We start from the raw sequence: 20,230 nt of genomic DNA, 5'->3' as shown, positions 1-20,230 counted from the left end.
ACACACACACACACACACACACACACACACGCGCACACACACACACACACACACACACACACACACACACACACCCCTTACAGGTGAGCCCAGGAGTCTTTGGACTTTGTTGTCTTTCATTTGGTTTGCAAAATTTAGTCAAATCATGGAGAAGTACTTGCTGAAGCTGGGGCACCTGGAACGTGCCCCTTTTGCAGATGTATCTACAATCTAGATTTCAGTCTGGAGCTGTAGAGAGGATTCCTGATTCCCTCCAGTGTAAGGAAGTCCCAGTAGAGGCCATCTGAGGTCGCTCCTTGCTCTGGAATTCCTTGGAAAATTGACGATTCATCTCCTTTGGGTGCATTTAGAAACATCCTCACTAATCACTAATGGCATAGGAGATAAGAGGACTGGACCAAGTCAGGAATATCTGGGTTCAAATCCTGCCTCTGACGCAGTGGCAGGTCACCTAAGGTCTTAAGAAAATTGCCGAAGAGTGGCCCATCTGAGTTGGTGGTTTCCTCACTAGGAATTCCCTCTACCAATGAAATCAGGTCCGTGGACCAGCCTCCCTTTCCCCCACCCCCAAGAAAACAAAAAATAAAGCCAGCCCAAGCCCCAGGGGCAGAGATGTCTGTCGTCCTGCCCTGACACTATTCTGAGATCATCCTTCCTTTGCCACTCCCCTGCCCCCCATGGCCCCAGACTTGAAATTTTCAAATGGGGGCTTCATAGCTAAAAGGGGAACTGAATCAGGCTAAAGTCTCCATGTGTCTCTGTCCAGACAGCTCCATACCCCCTAACCCCCATCCCAAGTGTTCTGGCTGCAGTCTCATCCCCAACCCTTCCCAAAGATTGGCAGCCTCCTCTCCTGCTAAGCTTCTGGGGGGCTTCCCTCGCCACGATGGTCTTGAGGTCTGGGGGCGTCAGCTTGCTACAGCAGAAACCTCCCTGGACTCCCAGGAAGCTGGGCTGCACCTTCGAGCAGGACCAGGGTCTAAGCCTTACCTTGTAGCAGGACTCCGAAGAGGGTGACCGTGGCTAGCAGGGCCACCTCCTCGTGCACCCCCTGCATGATGCCTGATGACTGCAGCGGGGGAGTCCAGTGCTTTGCCATCCCCTTGGCAGCTGGTTCTTAAGGCCAGTAGGGCTCCACCCACCTGCCTCTGCTCTCCACCCCCAGCATCCATTTCATCATGGAACTAACCACTCCTGTCCCTTCCTCCCCCTCCCATCTTCCTTAGAGGAACCCCTCCCCCCAGCCCCCGCTTCCCTGCTGGGGAGCCCATCCTGGCAGAGAGATTTGAGGGAGCACAGATGTTGGGATTCAGTTCCAGCTCCACACCCTCCCACTCACAGCCTGGCTCCAGCTCCAAGCACAGAGCTCTCAGAGGATGCATTTTCTAGAGACTTTACGGGATTGAGCTCTGTCTCAGCCCACACGCGGGGCCATTCCTCTCCCATCCTCGGACTATGATTGCCCCTCCCAGAGCCTCCTAGCCCTCCACCTTTTACCTCTGCCTGGGCACTGCCTCTAGGTGACAGACCCCAAACACAGACGAGGCCCAAGACTTTTTTGAAGGAGCCACCTGAATCAAATGAACAAGATTCAAGTTCCCATCAAGGAGGGGGGGAATCCATCCTTCACTACAGATAAGGAAGCTACTAAACCAGGGAAGAGAGCAGAGCAGTACCCCGTTCCCCCATCCCACACTCAGCCCTGGAAGACCTGCTTCCTTCTAGAAGGCTTCTGGGATAAATAGTCAAACTTCTTGGGGCAGTGGGCTGTCGACCAGTTCATCAACAAACAGTTATTAAGAACCTTATTAAGTTATTAAGAACAGTTATTAAGAGCCAGGCACTGTGTTATATGCTGGGACCAGGTATGCAATGAACAAATACCAAAAGTGCTCAATTATTCCTTACCTTTTTTTTTTAGTTCAATTTTACTTTATTTTCAGATTGATACTTTCTCCCTTCCACCTTCCGCTTTCCCATTAAGAAAGCAAGAACAACAAAAATCTTTACAAGTGTGCAAAACGAAACAAAAAAAAGGCAAGCAAAATAAATTCCCACATTTGCCACGTCCAAAAAAAGTGCGCTTTATTTTGCCCTCTTCAGTCTTTCACTTCTCTAACAGGAGACTGGCAGCATGTTTCACACGAGTCTTCTGGAGCTGTGGTTGGTCAGAGGTCTGAAGTCTCAAGGTTGTTTATCTTTCCAGTCTTCTTGTCATTGCAGAAATTGTTCTGGTCTGCTCGCTTCACTTGGCACCGGCTTATACACATTTTCTAAGGTTTCTCTGAAACCATCCCCTTCACCATGTCTCACAGCACAATAGTATTCCCTCACACATAACCTGTTCAGCCGTGCCCCAGTTGATGGAGTGCTGCTCTAAAACATGTTCTTTCTTAGATCTCTTTGGGAGTCTGGGCCTGGGGGTGGCTGTCCTTCACGCTTGAAGAAGACGCAAATGGTATCACTATGTTGGGGTCAAGGTAGAGTGTGGGTCTGCCCAACTGTGGCTGACCAGACCGGTACAAGCTTGGAAGGCTGTGCCACAAGTCAAGCACAAATAGTCCATGTGAGCATTTGGAGTGGAGATGGCTCTAAATTTGCATATCTCACTTTTTTTTTGAGCTACTGCAATTCTGCTTTGCTCATAGAGCACAGCGCCTTCTTTGATGTGGGCAGGCCTTGCGGGGCAGTCCTGTGCCAGTGTCTCCCATGTCACACAAGTGATTCCAAAGCTCTTTAGAAAGACCTGGAGAGTGTCCTTGTGTCACTTCTGACCTCCGTGTGAGGCTTGCCTTATGTGAATAAAATAGTCTTTTAGGCAAATGCATGCTTGGCATTTGAATGATGTGGTCAGCCCATGGGAATTGCCCTCTCTGCAGTACAGTTTGAAAAAGGACCTCGGTGTCCGGCGCCTTATCTTGCCAGTCAAATAGAAGCGATTCATCAAGGTCAGCTGCCGTACTGACAGTAAACTATTTAACTTGAAAAGGCTGCAGGGCGAGACTAAACGGGCCTGGTAGTGGTATATCTGTGGCTCTGAGGGTAGGCCTAATTCAATAGTTTGGGGGCCTCATTGGGTTTGCTTTCCAGAATGTAGCACTAATTTTTGAAACCACAGTACTCTTTAAGTCGCTTGAGCATATTAAACGTACATTAAAAGTATATTGAGCGTATAAAACGACGATAGCTTGCATGTGTCGGTTACCTTGCCTTTTTACCAACACCTTTGTCTGTGTCCTTTGATTCGCACCATGGCTCTGATGTAGATAGTGCAAGTGGTGTTATCCTCATTTTTCAAACTGGGCACCTAAAGCCAGGAGAGGTTAAGTAGCAGCTAGCATGGAGTCTCTCTCTCCCTTCAGCCCGGGGCTTTGATCCCTAAGTCTAGGGTCTATCTGTTACCCACTGGTACTACCCTTGCTCTAGAGGTGGGGCACACTTACTAATGGGGTATTTTTTTTGAGGCAATTGGGGGTTAAGTGACTTGCCCAGGGTCACACAGCTAGTAAGTGTCTGAGTCTGGATTTGAATTCAGGTCCTCCTGACTCGTGCTCTATTCACTGCATCACCTAACTGCCCCTAATTATTCCTCATCTTTAAAAAAAATAAATGAACTTAATTTTAAACATCCTTGCCCAGCAAGGGCGCCCCTTCCATTATTATTTATCCACTACCCACCATTAGTCGTGTGACTAACAAGCTCCTACCATCTGTTTCTCTTCTTCCCCTTCCCAGTGATTACTTAATCACTGGCCACTGTGCCCTCTGTCGCTATATAAACCTCCCTTCATTCCTTTGTCCTGGACTTCTCTCACACAGTATTTCCTTCTACTTTTGCAAGGAGATCTGGTCATCGTCTTCAGCACTGGTGGTGCCTTCTCTTCTCCCCGAACCCTCCACACTGCTGGAGAGGGAGTCGGATGATGCCTGGCTGCCCTTGGCCTCCTTCGGGCTGCCCCTTTACTGCCCTTGCTCAGCAGTCCTCTGAAATATAAAAAAGTCATGTTTTCCCCTCAGTCCGTATCATGGTGGCTGTTACGTACTGGCCCCCTTCCCCTCCTTTTCCCAAAAGGTTCAGTATGTGGTTCACAGCCTCCCTCTTTTTTGTTTTTTCAGAGACGGCTGAAGCTGCTTTTTAAAAAAATAATATTTTTCCTTTTTTCAGTTTTTAAGTTTATTTTAAACTTAAATACAAAATAAGAAAACAAAAAACCATTGCTATGTACAAAGCAGAACACTAGAGGATTCAATATAAAACAATAAATTTCCATATCAAGAAAGACTATATAATAAATACTACAAATTGGTTTCAAAGCTGTCCAGCTTTTCTTTGCTTCCTTGAAGGTGTTCTTTTGTTCTCTGCTGTGCACATTTTACTTTATTTTTTCCCCCTCCCTCCCCCACTCTCCCCAAAGAAGGCTACAATTAAGCACGGATACACACACACACACATGCACACATGCACACACGCACACACACATATAACCCCCCCACATATATACATATACATAGATATCTATAAGCATACATATATATATACATCTACACACTCATACTCATGTATGTAAGACCATACTATGCTTACTTCCACTTGTTATCTGTTTCTCTGAAGGTGGACAGCATCTTCCTTCATAAGTCCGAGTCTTTCCGTGTTTTTCAAATCAATCTGCTCATCATTTCCTACACCACAGCAAGATTCCAACCCAATCACATTCTGTCTGAGAGATTGTCTATAAAAATTTTCCCCAAATTTTCTGCAATCCTTCTATTCTTGGCTGCATAGGTTTTATTTATGCATGAAAATTTTAATTTAAAATAATCAAAATTATCTGCTTTACACTTCAATGATGCTCTCACTTGTAATATAATTTAAGGTCTGATACTGCTGAATCTGCTTCCTTTACCTCTTTTTTCCCCTGGTTTCTTTGAAGTTCTCAACCTTTTGTTTTTCCAAATGAACTGTTACTATTTTTTCTAACTCTGTAAGATAATTTTTAATAATTTAATTGGGGTGGCATTACATAAACAGATTAGTTAAGTAAAATTGTCATTTTTAAATTATATTGGCTTTATCTACCCATGAACAATAAATGTTACTTTAATTGTTTGGATCTACTTTATTTGTATAATAAGTATCTTATATTTATGTTCGTATAGTTCCTGTGTCTATTTTGGCAGGTATGCTCTCAAGTGTTTTATACTGTCTAGTTATTTTAAATGGTCTAAAACAATATTGAATAATATGGCAGACACATAGTATAGTTTCCTGTTTTTCTCTTTTGATTAAATCTTTTTTAGCTTTAATTTTTGTGTGAGATCATGATTATTACCCCTGCTTTTTTTTGCATGATAAAATCTACTCCAGACCTTTATTTTATGTTTATGTGTATCTCTCATTTTTATAGCATTTCCTGAAAGCAACATATTGTTGAATTCAGACTTTAATCTGCTATCAGTTTCCATTTTATGGGTAAATTCATCCCATTTACATTCTAAGCTAAGGATGGGGAAACTGTGGCCCTCTAGGTCCTCAAGTGTGGCCCTTTGACTAAATCCAAACTTCACAGAACAAATCCCCTTCATAAAAGCTTAGAATCTAAGCTATAATTACTTCTTGTATACTTTCTCCTCTTTCCTATTTTTCCTCACTATCCTTCTTACCCTATTTCTATCTGCTTTACTCCTCCCCACTACTTTGCCCTCCGGTTCCTTAACCTACCCACCTTTCCCTTCCTTATCCTCTCCCCCCACCTTATCCCCTTACCCTCTTATTTCTTTCTGAATTTTGAAGATTTTTATACCCTTCTAGATATATATATACATATATATATATACACACATATGTATATGTTATTCCCACTTTAACCTATTCCTGATGAGAGTAAGGTTTCTGCACTGCTCACCCTCCTCACCACTAGCTTCTTCTGTATGTTTTTTTTCTTTTTTGCCTCATTTGTATGAGATAATTGCTCTTTTTTTATTTCTCCCTACATAGTTTTATTTTTTTAGAATTACCCCATCATACTCAGTTCAAGCCTTTCTTTCAAACTACCTTAATAAAAATGACTGTCATAAAAGAACTGATAATAATTTCATATATAAGAAGTAAACAAAATAGGTTTAATATGAATGTATATGTTGAGCCTATATCAATTTACATGCCATTTTGGGGGAGGGGGAGGGGAGAGATGGGGAGAAAATTTGGAACTCAAAATCTTATGGAAGTGAATGTTGAAAACTAAAAATAAATAAATAAATTTGTTATTAAGAAAAAAAAAGAAGTAAACAATTTGACCTTATTGAGATTCTTATAATTGGTTCTTAATGTTTACCTTATAGTACTCCTGGGTGTTATATGTCTAATTTTCCCCTAAACTCTGCTGTTTTTGTTTGTCTTTCAGTTTGTTAAATATCCATTTTTTTTTCATTTCAGATTATGCTTAACTTTGCTGGGTGAGTTGCTCTTGGTCATAACCTCAGCTCTTTTGCTCTATGAAATATAGTATTCCAAGTCCTACAGTCCTTCAACAGAGTAGCTGCTAGGTCTTGTGTAATCCTTATTGTAGCTCCAAAATATTTAAATTGGTTTTTTTTCTTGTTGCTTCCAATATTTTCTCTTTAACCTGGGAACTTTGAAACTTGGCTATGATAATCCTCAGGTGGTGATGGGTGGATTTTTTCTCTTTACAGTCTCCCTCTCCTAACCCAATTCCTACCCATATGCTAGGAGACTTCAAGCTCCCTAACCTTCCAGTTCCTAAGCTTCCTTCTATCCCATGACCTCCTCTGCTTTCACTCAACCACAGCCACACATAAATGCACACTAGACCTCCCCATTAACCACAAGTGTTCCATTTCTTTCATCAAAAATTCTGACATTCCTCTATTTGACCATAACCTCCTATCATTCCACTTCTCCCTATGCCTTTCTCTTGTTAAACCTATTTCCCCAGTACTCTCTCAGGCCATTACCCCTGCTCTGACTGTGCTTTCCTCCTTGCCAATTCAGTCTCAAATCCCTGACTTGTCTTATCACTGCTCATCCCTTGTCAAATCTCAGCCCTAAATTACTCCCACTATCTGACTCCTCTGTTTCTGATTCATGGGCTGCTGAACTGCTCTGGAAGAAGTCACATAACTGGGTCAATTGAGTACATTATAAATTCATGTTATCCAACTTCAATTGGGCCCTCCCCGAAGCAATGAATCCTTTTATTTCTCCTTGATTCCCTATTTCTTCCCTACAGAAGCTATTTCAAACCTTCTCTACCCTCCTTAAGCCTCTCCCAAACCACCCTCTCTCCTTTCTCTTTTTAACTCTCTCCCCCTCCGCTCTTTTTCTCTCTGTCTCTCCCTTTCTCACTCCCTCCTCCCCTCCTCTCTTTGTTTCCCTCCCCTCTCTCCCCCATCTCTCCCCCTTTATTCCCTCTCCTCTCTCACATAACCCTCTCTCTCCCTCCCTCCTTCCCTTTCTCTTTCTCTCCTCCGGTCTCTGAAAATGAGGTAGCCCTTCTTTTTACCAAGGTCAACCTCAGAACATGTGCTTTTCTTCCCAATCCCTTCTCCTTCTCTTTTTACCTATTTCCCATCTCATTTTCACTGCATTTTTCTTGTTTATGCAAAAACTCCAAGAACTTTATGTAATTAACATTATCCTCTCTATCCTTTGTTTGGTTGTGAACTTTTCCTCTATAGTTCTGAAAGGTAATTTCTTCCTTGCTCCACTGATCTGTTTATGTATAATTTATGTATTCATTTGGAGCTTTTCTTGATACAGTTCATGAAATCTTAGTCTATAACCAATTTCTACCAAACTGCTTTCATGTCCCCATAAGTTTATGTTGAATAATGAATCCTTGTCCCACTAGATGGGATCTTGGGGTTTATTCAACATTAAGCTGTTCTGTTCATTGACTTTTGTATCTTATGTACCTAATTTGTTCCACTGATTGCCATCTCTATTTTTAACCATTAGCAGATTATTCTGATGACTACTACTTTGTAGTATATTTTGAGACCTGGTAACTGCTAGGACTCCTTCCCTGCTTTTAAAAAATTATTATTATTCATCTTTTATTCCTCCAGATGAATTTCATTATTCCTTTTTCCAACTGTATAAAATAATACTTTGGTACATTGGTTGATATGGCACTGAAAAAGTAGATTAATTTAAGTAGCATTGTCAATTTTATTATAGCACTATGACCTGCCCACAAGCTATTAATATTTCTCCAATATTCAGGTCTTTCAATTTGTGTAAAGGCCATTTGGTAGTTGTATTCATTCCTTTGTGTGTCTTGGTAGATAAGACTCCCATGTATTTTATACATTCTGTGGTTATTTCGAATGGAATTTATCTTTCTATCTCTTCCTGAGGGGTTTTGTTGGTAATATAAAACAATACTGATGATTTATTTGGATTTATTTATATTCTGCACCTTTGCAGCATATAAAATAGTTTCCATTAGTTTTTAGTTGACTCTTTAGAGTTGACTCAATAGACCATCATATAATTTGCAAAAAGTGATGGTTTTGTTACCTCTTTGCCTATGTTTATTCCATAATTTCTTTTTCCTGTTGTTAGCATTTCTAGCATTAATAACAATAATAATGAACATCCTTGTTTTACTCCAGATCTTATTGGAAAGGTTTCTAGGATATTCCTTTCTCCAGCCAAGCTGGACCTCTCTGTGCTCCTGCCACATAACGCTCCATTGCTTGTCTCCAGGGTGTCCTCCTTCTCAGCCATGCACTCCTTCTTCACCTCAGCCTCATAGATCCCTCTCTTTTGAGATGCAACTCAAGAACCATCTTCTGCAGGAAGCCTTCTCTAATAATGCTGGCCTTCCTAAATACCCTTCCTAAATTGACTATACCTTATAACCAAGGATATATGTAAGAGTGGCATAAAAATGTAAGAATACCATGAATAATGTTGAATAACCAGATTTAGCTGACATCCACAAAAAATGCTAAGAACAATAAAAATGACTCTTGGTTAAGTTGTGAACAAGAATAAGGAAGGGAGAGGCCAGCTGCTTGGTGTAATTTTAAATAAGTGACAGAGGAAGAAGAACTACTCATCTTTTTTTTTTCCTTATCTTGTCTGTCAACATTCTGATAACTGTTATCTACCCACTCTCCTTCCTTCCTCAATGAATTCAGTCTGCATCATCTTTCTCTTCTCTCAACTACTCCCCTCATACCAAGATACCCTGATATACATATATAGATATAGATAATCAAACACCCTAACTTTTCAGTCCTTCTGCTTATTCGTTTCCCATGACCTCTTCCTCCTCCTCCCCACCTCAGCTACACATAGCGACAGTCATACCTTTGACCTTGCCTTCTTTACCCTTGTGTTCCACTGATTCCAGCTTTCCTTTTGCCTTATAACCCTCAATCCTGTTCTTCATCATCACTGCGACCTCAGATTCCTCCACTCCTGTACTGGCTGCACTCTCCATCATTCCCTCTCTTGACCCTTTGGTGAACTAGTTCTATACTGTCCTCTTCTCTCAAGTCCCTTGCTGCCTTTTACTATCACTAATCTTGCCCTGCCAAGCCTCAGCCTTGGTTTATTCCCCCTATTCTCTTTGCCTTCCCTCCTATTCATATGTTGCTGAACAAAACTGGAAAAAATTAAAAAAAAAACTAATTGATGCTACATAATCTCAACTGGGCCTTCGGTGCAGCAAAGCCATCCTTTTACCCCTCCCTCACCAATTCACTATTCCACTCTCCACAGTGGCTCTTCCAAATCTTTTTTTTTTTTTTTTTTAGGCAATTGGAGTTAAGTGACTTGCCCAGGGTCACATGGCTATTAAGTGTCAAGTGTTTGGTCTGAGGCCAGATTTGAACTCAGGTCCTCCTGACTTCAGGGCTGGTGCTTTATCCACTGTGCCATCTAGCTGCCCCACCTCTTCCAAATCTTTTCATCTCCCCTCAAACCTCCCATGATTCCTTCTCCAACCATGCTCTGAGCTGAGACCTTTGCCTCATATTTCTCTGGGAAAAAAAACAAACAAACAAACAACCCAGGCCATTCACTGAGAGCTCCCTCTTCTTCCCATCCCTCCCTCATCTCCTATCACTCAGATGCCTTCTCCCACTATATCCTCCTTCACCCCTGTCTCACATGAAGAGGTGGCCCTTCAACTTGCCATGGCAAATCCCTCTACATTTATGCACAAGTGATCCCCTTCCATCCTATCTCCTCCAGCAGATTGTCCCCCTCTATAATTCCCACCATCTCACTAATGTTCAGTCTCTCCCTGTCTCCTAGCTTCCTCCCCACTGCCTACAAATATACCCATGTCTCCCTTATGCTCAGAAAACCCTCACTTGGTCCACCTGTTCATGACAGCTATTGTCCCGTGTCTCCTCTCCCTTTTGGAGCTAACCTTTCTGAGAAAGCTGTTTAAAACCAATGACTTTGCTTTCTTCTTAATTCTCTACAGTCTGGCTTCTGACTTCATCATTCAACTAGCAACACATTCTCCAAAGTTACCAATGATCTCTTTCTTGCTTCTCGATCCTCATCCTTCGTGACCTCCCTGCAGCTTTTGACACTGTTGATCACCCAGTCTCCTTGATACCCTCTTCTTTTCAGGTTTTCATGACCACTGCTCTCTTCTGGTCCTCCTCCTACCTACATCTGCTCCTTCTCTGTCACCTTTCTTAGATCTTCATTCAGGTCATATACACTAAAAGTGACTCTGTCCTGGGATCTCTTCTCTTCCCCCTCTATACTATCTGATGATCATTAGCTCCCATAGATTCAGTAATCATCTCTAAGCAGATAATTCTCAGATCTATTTATTCAGCTCTAACTTCTTTCCTGATCTCTAGTCTTTCATCTCCAGTTGCCTATTGGACATCTCAAACTGGACATCCCCATCAGTGGGGGAATGGCTGAACAAGTGGTGGTATATGAATGTAATGGAATACTATTGTGCTATAAGAAATGATAAGCAGCATGTTTAAAAAATTAAACTCACAAAAATTGCCCCTAATAAGTTGTCCTCTCGATCTTTAGTTCATGGGCTGTCCATCTATTATCTCACTACATGAATAGCCTACCTCGTTCTGTTGTTAATTCATTTCCTTTATGATAACTTTTATGTCACTTCTTGTGTACAAGTGATCATTAGTGATTCTATATGACCTACTCATACTATTGTGTCTCTTCTTTGCCCTTCGGGTAACCTTCAATTTTTCTCCCCAGAAATTGTGATGTTTCATGATACTCAAACACTAGAAGACTATTGGTGTTAAAAAAAAAAGGAAGAGTTTTTAATATCATGGGCCAGCCTAGTATTGATAAAAGGACTACACAATTTCCTAGATGCAATTTATCAGATCCATCTTTCACAGTCACACAATTGACTGAAAGCTGTTGAGAACACTAGATCCTATCATATTTACTGTCTGGTTTTTTTTTTTTAACTATTCAACTTGATAGCTTTAAAGTACTTCCTCCAAGAAAGTGACTCTAAGGACAGAGAATGAAACAAACCTCCTTCCTCTTTGCAGGGAAGTGAGGGATTATGGGTGTAGAATATTGTATACACATTGCCAGACATAATCACTACATCAACTGGTTTGAATGAACTGGTTTTCCTTGTTACAAGGGAATTTTCAATGTTGATTGGGGTGGTGGTGCTAGGGTGATATCTGAAAATATCTGATGTAAAAACAAATGGTATCAATAAAACATTTTAGAAAGAAAAAAAGAAGAAATGATGAGCAGGCAGACTTCAGAAAAATCTGGAAGACTTACATGAACTGATGCAAAGTGAAGTGAGCAGAACCAGGAGAACATTGTACACAGCAACAGCAATATCGCACAATGATAAACTCTGATAGATAAGGTGTTCTCAGCAATACAATGGTCCGGACAATTCCGAAAGACTCATGATGAAAAACACTATCCACATCCAGAGAAAGAACTATGGAGTCTGAATGCAGATCAAAGCATACTATTTTCTTTTTTTCCCTTTCTCGTGGTTTTTCCCTTTTGTTCTGATTCTTCTTTCACAACATGATTAATGTGGAATATGTTTAATATGATTGTACATGTATAACATATCAGATTGCTTGCTGTCTTGGGGAGGGAGGGGGAAAATTAATGTTGAAAACTATCTTTACATGTGATTGGGGAAAAATAAAATAATATCGAGGGTACAAAGCAAACTGGTCATCCCATAGACATTTTGACCTCAACATGTCTAAATCTAAACTCATTCTCTTTCCCCTCTGAACTCTGCCTCTTTCTTACTTAACTATTACTGTTGGGGAACCACCTTACTCCAAGTTACCAGGACTTGCATCCCAGCTATCATCCAACTTCTATTGTTCCCCCTCCCCCCATATCCAATCTGTTGCCAAGTCCTGTTGATTCTGCCTTTATAATAACATTTCTCAAATATGCCTCCTCCTCTCCCGACACTGCCATCACCCTGGTCCAGGCCCTCATTGTCTCATGCCATTCATCCTCCAATCGGTTATCAATGTGATCTTCCTAAAGTTCCTAAGCCAGATCATGGCACATCACCCCTTTGCCCCGCCACTCATCTACTGATTCCCTATCATCTCAGGATCAATTTAAAAATAATTTGGTTGGATTTCAAAGCCCTTCATAACCTGGCCCCCTCCCTCCCTTCTAGTCTTTTTAAACTTACTTATCCCCATGGACTCAGATCCAGGGACACTGGCTTCCATGGTGTTCTTTGGCCATGACACTTGGCCTTCTGAGTTCCATGAATTTTCACTCGCTATCCCTGCCAAGCTCAGAATTCTCTCTCTCGGCCTCCTCCTAGTCTCAACTAAAATCCCACCTTCTGCAAGAAGCCCTTCCTGGTCCCCCTTAATGCCGGTGTCTTCCCTTCATGATGATACCTGATTTATGCTGCATATGTCTTATTTGTATGTAGTTGCTTTCATGTTGTCTCTTCTGTCAGATTGTGAATTCTGGAGACAGGACTGTTTTGGCCTTTGTACTGCCAGTGATTAGCAGAGTGTCTGGCACATAGCAGGCCATTAGTGCTTGTTGGCTTGGTGTCAAAAAAAAAATGGTCTTCAAATTGGAAAGGCTAGAATAAGCATAGGGAGTTCATAACAAAGGTAGCGGAGGAGGCAGTAAAAAATCTTGTAAATGAATTTGTATCTCTAGAGCCAGAATAATTTCATCCCAGGGTCCAGAAAAAACTTAGAAGTGAGTCAACAGTTACCATGATCTCTGAGGGATTGTGGACTGAAGCGATGACGAAAGACTGAAGGTGGAAATATTTATTCCAATTTTCAAAAAAAGGGACAGTGGTAAGGTTTTGAAAATAACACAAAATTGGGGCAGCTAGGTGGTGCAGTGGATAAAGCACTGGCCCTGGAGTCAGGAGGACCTGAGTTCAAATCCGACCTCAGACACTTGACACTAGCTGTATGACCCTGGGCAAGTCACTTAACCCTGATTGCCTTGCAAAAAATAAAAAAAACCCCACAAAATTCTGAACTCTACAAAAGCTGCTGACCTCAGCAGTCCCTTATGATATCTTTGTGGATATGATGGAAGAGATGTAGGCTAGATAACAGTACAATTGAGTAGATCCAGAGCTGCTTGAAACACTCAATGGAAAGAGTGATGATGAATGGATAATTGTCAACAGGCTGGGAGCTCTCAGTCAGTCTCAGGGAATCTCTTCTCAATCTTGCCCCTTTCCACATTTTATCATAACCATTTGCAGATAACAAGAAGCTGGGACAGTTAGTACCTTGGCTATCCCAACCATGATCCAAAAAGATTCCAACAAGCTGGACTGATGGACTGAGGAGTGAGGATAAGAGCTGACATTCCCATAGTGGAGATCATGGTTTGGGTTTTTTGTTTCTGTTTTAAAACAAACTTTAGATAAATAAACTTTAGATAGATAGATAGATAAAACAAGCTTTAATATCTTATCTCATTTGATTATCCCAGCAACTCTTTTGGTTTGGTTACTACAGATATTATCCTATTTTGCAGATGAAGAAACAGGCTCAGAGGGATTAAGTGATCATAGGGCAGCTAATCAGCACAGGGGATACAATGCTGAGCCTGAAGTCAAGAAGACTCATTTTCCTAAGTTCAAATCTGGCCTCAGATACTTGCTAGCTATGTGACCCTGGACAAGTCACTTAGCCCTGTTTGCCTCAGTTTCCTCATCTGTAAAATGAGTTGGAGAAGGAAATGGCAAACTATTTTGCCAACTTTGCCATGAAAACCCCAAATGGGATCACAAAGAGTCAGACATGACTGAAAAGACATGGCTAGTAAGCAATGGAGGCAGCATTCAAGTCCAGGTCTGGTCTGACTCAAGACCTGCATTCTTTCATTTTACCACATTGCCTAAATTCCTACAGTAGGATGCAAAAAAAAAAAATCAATTGTAAAAATATATGATGGGGGTGTGTGTGTGTGGGGGGGTGGAGTAGATCTAACTTTCTATCAGTTCACATAAGATATATCTGGGAGGCCATATTGAACTGCAAGCTTAACATGGTCAAGAGTGTGATGTGACTGCCCAGATCTGAAGGTGTATTAAAGGAAGCACAATGTCCAGGGCACAGGGGCAGCTGGAGGGCCGTGGGCAGTGCTGAGTGCATTTCAGGAAGGACATTATGCTGGAGGGTGGTGGTGGAGGTGGAGGACTGCCTCACCGGGCCCTTTCCATGAAGACGAAACTGAAAGAACTTGGAGAAGGCATAGACACCACATAGTCCTCACATTTTTGCAAGGCTGACATAGAAGAATTAAACTTGTTCTGCTTGGCCCTAGAGAACTAAGTAAGATGCAATTGGCAGCATCTGTATAGGGAGAGATTTGTCCGTGTAGAGAAAAATGAAAAGGGCTCCTATGCCCTATAGGAAATAGATACCCAAAGCAGAATTTGCTAGAGAGATTCATGTACCAGCTGGGGACTGGACCAGCTGCCTTCTAAGGTCTCCTAGAATTCCAGGGTTGGAAGGAAGGCACTACAGTCAAGGAGCTCCATGGTTTTTCAGCCTCTGCTGGAAGATCATCAGGAGGAGACTGCAATGTCCTGAGGCAGTGCATCTCACTTTGCAATGGCATCAAGCCTGGGCCTCTCTGACTTCCCCCAAGGCAGGACCTAGTTTTTACTCTCTGGGACCAAACCGCCCTTCACATGCTTGAAGCCTGTTATCTTGTCTCTCCCAACCCGCCATGAGTCTTCTCTTCTAACTCAGATACTGCAGTTGAGACAAATATAGCTTGCATTCTTTTCTGTAAGATTAACCTCCATCATGAACTTAGCATGAGGGGAGCATGTGAAATGATCAGCAAGCCTTCTGCAAATACAAAATGCTTTCTAGATTCACTTTTAGGCACCCTCATTTTGACTGGAAGCTTTACATTAGAGGTCATACAATGAAACATAATGGAAAAACCCAACTCAGTGTAGACATAGCCACAGTAGGCCAGACACTGCCAATGCCACTCCAGGAGTGAGGGTGCATGTTCAAGCAAATCGCACAGCCAGTTTTCATACTAGTAAAATACTTTTATTATTTCATATAATGATAAAACAGGAAAGTGAAGGTTCTCTTTTTGGTGTGTGCCAGAGTTAAGTGAAGTGGAAGAATCGGGGGATTAACAGGATCTTTATACAAAAACAGGGCATAAAAGGTTAGCATTGATTTCGACTGTTCTCCATTTACAGGCATAAAACTTACCGTACTCCCCACCTCCCTCCCCCCACATATATAAAGAATTATACAGTTTTAAAATCTATAAAAAGTAAAAAATATACAGTCAAAAGATCTAACTCTTATTCCATCTTCAATATAAAACTGTAAACATTTATTTACACAAAGGAAATGTGTATAACAAAAGTCTAAGCACCGTTTTATTTGAGTCTTGGTTTCTGGCAGGTAAGGATGTCACCTCTTCCTACCTGCTCCTGACGAGAGTTCATAAATAAAGCCATGGGCAGTTCCCTGGGGGTCCCAGGAGTTGCATCTTATTGCTATAAAGCTGCAGCAAACGGGAAGCCCGACTGCATATTTAAACAGCTACATGTCTAAGAACCGAGGGCAAAGAGCTGGCTGAACAGCAGCACCGCGCCCCCAGACAGGGGCCCTTTGGTGGAAGGAGAGAGGGCACAAGCTGTTCAGCACCGCTCAATGCGAGTGACAGTCACAGACATGGACTGCTCTATTTTTGGTAGTAAGGGGGCCAAAGCAGCTAATCTAGCCTTTCAGTTTATGGAAATAACAAACTGGGGGGCAGCTGCCTGGCTGCTCTGGCTGATTTGGCATTTTGAGCGCCAAATATACTTTCTGAAGAATTCAAGGGGAACTGAAAAGCAGGAAGGACCTGTGCCTTCCAACTCCTTCCCCACTTAGGGCATTTCAAAGGGAAAAGGTGAATATTACCCTATGAAGGGTCATGGCTATTGCTGAATTTCTGAGGTCCCAAGCATCCCTAATGACAAAGGCACTGCTGGTGTGAAACCATTTCCACCACATTTACATGCTACAATCTTTTCTTCTAAACCCTGTCCTGGAAAGTGATGGAGATGTTTTTATATGAAAGTTTTCCTCTGAATGTGACCATCAACCACATCTATTAGAGTTAAAAATAAAAAATGCTGAGAGCCCAGAGAAACAAAGATTAGGCTTAAACTTAGGATGACCTTTATAAATGCCACCTTCCCTGGCTCCTTATTTTATAACCAACACTCCACTGTTGTTTTCTAAGCCAACGAATATGGGCACACGGAGCGATTGGTAAAGTCTGCTGCTAACAGCTGGATGTGGTGGGAGGTGGGCGTTCACCTTCATTTTACAAGTATAGTGCCATCAGGCAACAACCAAAAATCTGTCAAACAGGACCTAAAGTCACAGAAATCTACCTGATGCATGTTTGTGGGACTCAAAAGAAAAATTCATATGCATATATAGAAAGGGTTAAAGAAAATATTAGTGTTAAAAAGCAGGTTTTTTTTTAAAGTGCAAGTTGTCTGATAAAAGGAACTGTAGATACAGCAATAAAATACAATTGTATTATCACGTCTGTGCCATTCCTTCCCCCACCTCTCCCAACAGCTCCCAAACCAGCCTCTCTTTGTATTCTTCTCTAGTCCCACATCTCTGGGAGGCATCCCTCCTCTATTCCAAGGTGGGTAGTTGGGCCAGGGCATTTCCAGGAGTTTTTATTCCAATCTGAATACTTCTCCAAAAGATTTTTTACTTTTAGGGGGTGAAAGTTGAAAGGTCTTGGGAAATCTAAAATGATTATATGTTCAATTAAAAACATTTTCAAAGGGATTAAAGGAGGGAGGTTTTGCTAACACATGAGAACTCAGAAATCCCAAACACCCAATACCATCACTGTTTCTTTTACCCCGAATGAACCAAACCCTCACAGATCACTTTAGTGATTTCTGCTATGCTCATGCAACTTATGTAGGCAGCATTTGTTGCAAAGGAATTTAGATTTTCTTGGGGACAGGTAGGTCCTCAGTCACTCCAGCCAAGAAGTGTTTAAAGGGAGACTTTTGAAGACAAGAGAAGAGTAAAAAAACAAACCAAAAATCAACTTCCATAGCACAGACAGCCGTTATTCGGGCTTTGCTTTGCTTTCACTACACTAGGTGAAGAGTTTCCTGCCTCCCTCCCTTCCGGGCTGGGTCCCAGAGTCGGTCACAAGATTTGGACCTAACCACAGCATCCACCCCAGAGCTTCGGGAGCTCCTTTTTAGGAGGGTGGTGGCAATGGACTGGGGCGGGGTAAGCCTTCAAAAACAACAGCAACAATAACAAAAACAAAACAAAAAACCTTTTCTCTCTCTCAAAAGAAAGTCTCTCTTTAAACAAGTGAGAGTCGGGCTCAACGTCCTTCAAGAGTGGTTAGTTATTGGCAACAACATCTAACTACTGAAGCTGGCAGCCTTGAAGGAAGTCCAACAGCCACCGACCAACAGGTTGATGTTAATCCTTCCTTTTCGTCTCCACAAAGAGCAGAAACTGCCTACCCTCAGGTACTCAAACACACCATTCTTAGCCAGAAAAGCGGTGGATTTGGGGATGGTGGTGGATTAAGGTAAAATGCTGGTTTTCTCTTACATGCAACCTCATCCCACTCCCTTTTAAAAACAAAAATAAAGGTTTGCCATTAATGGTAGAATGACAGGTCTCCGGATTTGCTAATATCACAGCTGACTTAACCGAGCATTTGACAAAATGTGTTTTATCATCTTTATGAAACAAATTGCATAAAATCTGGCCACAAAACCATTAAAAACAAAACAAAACAAATAAAGCATCTAAAAATATGGAAAATGGAGGGGAAATTGGGTTTAGTCAACAAAATGGCACTGATTTTTTTCTCCAGTCCGATTCTACATTTTTGGTCTTTTCAATATAAATGTACATTTAAAAGCCTTCTGTTTCTCTACCCACCATATGATATCACTAACAGAATATGCCCACTGCAATGCGCCCCACCTGTCTCAGTGTGCAACCCTGCCTCACATGCAGTGTCTCCATGAGATGCGGACTGCAGGTGCCATCAGAACAGGGCGTTCCAGCTCAGTGGGAAGCAACAGGGGTCCATTTCCTGGCCATTTCCAATATATTTTCCAAGCTCCTCAATGCCACAGGTTTTTGGTCCAATAGTTCTTGATGTTAAGAACTAAAATGTAGGTCGTAGGAAAACCAGGCTGCCCTGAACTCCATGTTAATGTGTTCCTAACAACTCATCCAGGTCATTGATCCACTCTTCTGAAGTCCTATTTTTCAGCAGGGAGTCTATCAGATCTGTGTCACCGGTTATATTCTGTAAGCCACTGTTGCCTGGCAGAGCGCTATAGGTAAAAGGGAGCTCCTGATTTGCTGTCCTCACCTGGTAGCCCTGACCACAATGCAGACTGGCTCGATTTGCCAGCTGCTGGTTTGGATTTTGGCTGAATGCAGTCAGGTCTGGGACGGCCGAGCTCATCCCGGGCAGGACTTGCTGAGAGGCTACCTGCTGCTGGGCAGGTGCACTCGTCCGCTGCTGTGTGCTCATGGATGACATCATCTGCCCTGACACAGCAGAGCTGATGGATGTCATTGGCCGGCTGGTGCCGAGGTTCACCTGAGGCCCTCCCTGGGGGAACTGCTGGCTGGTCATCTTCAGGTGGGGCTGCTGCATGTGGAAAGTGGAGGTGGCAGGAAAAGGGCTCCCACTGCTGCTCCCCTGTGGCTGACTGTTCATGCTGGGCACGCCTTGGTGCTGCCATGATGGATTTTGGGCTCCCACAGCAGCTGGCACTCTGGGCAACGAGGGCTTAGATAAAGTGGGATTCAGGGCCCCTTTACTGTGCTGTGGAGGAAGCCCCGCGTTCCCCAGGGCATTCTGACCATAGCTAGCAGAAACTGTGCTGCTTTGGCCAACACTGGGCTGCCGTGGCATATGGGCATGCCCATTGGAGGCCTGAGGCGTGTGCTGGGGGACCATCTGAGTCATGCCAGGTGCCACACTGTACAGGCTTCCTCTCTGAAGGCTCTGTGTACCAGTATACTGAGCCACACTTCGTTCCTGCTGGCTTGGGTTTGAAGGAATGGAGGAAACAGAACCATGTCCAGGCCCAATTTGAATCTGAGGAAACATCCGGGGACTACCGGAGTTGGATGGACCCAAGCTACTCACTCCAGCCATGGCAGCTGATGACCCTGAAAGACAAAATTGATGATTTTCTTCATCACTCTTTCAATCATTTATTGAGTGTCTAACATACGGTCTCTCTGAACTCTTTATGTAGTTGGGGAAAGAAGATAAAATAACACAAGGCAGCCTATGCAGGCCAGACACCTTGTACAGATGTCAAGGACCCCAAGGCATTTAAAGCAGGAAGAGAATGGTCCTTGTGGAGGGGGCAGTCAGGAGGGCTTCCCAGAGGACAGAGGCCAAATCCAGAGAAAACATTCCAGATGATGGAAATAATCTCATGATTCTTTGGGGACTGATTTTACAAATCATTTGTGTCTCTTTCTCCTCTCCCCAACACCTAAATCAAAGTCAGACCAAATTTCCAAAATTTTCCACCAGCTATGCTGCTTCTGGACTTCTCTGGACCTTCCCATCATGCCTTCCTTCCCCAGGAAACTCATCATTGAGAAATCTCATTATCCTGCAGGACTGAATCTGCCTGATACTCACATGGAAATGTTTTGCATAATTGCACAT

At 42.6% G+C, this 20,230-nt stretch overlaps 1 protein-coding gene across 1 annotated transcript in view; it reads right to left on the bottom strand.

The window, feature by feature from the left end:
- Positions 1–15,539: 15,539 nt before the first annotated feature.
- MAML1 (mastermind like transcriptional coactivator 1) overlaps positions 15,540–20,230 on the bottom strand; it is a 48,705-nt gene continuing 44,014 nt past the window's right edge. The window contains exon 5 of the mRNA XM_027867201.1: positions 15,540–19,716. Coding sequence (XP_027723002.1) covers positions 18,740–19,716 — 977 coding nt within the window. The 3' untranslated portion in view covers positions 15,540–18,739. The remainder of the gene's footprint in view (positions 19,717–20,230) is intronic.

This window comes from Vombatus ursinus, unplaced genomic scaffold (assembly GCF_900497805.2).
Source record: "Vombatus ursinus unplaced genomic scaffold, bare-nosed wombat genome assembly UNPS02014785.1, whole genome shotgun sequence".
In the NCBI taxonomy this organism is placed as follows: Eukaryota; Metazoa; Chordata; class Mammalia; order Diprotodontia; family Vombatidae; genus Vombatus; species Vombatus ursinus.
This window is presented reverse-complemented; position numbering and strand designations above follow the sequence as displayed.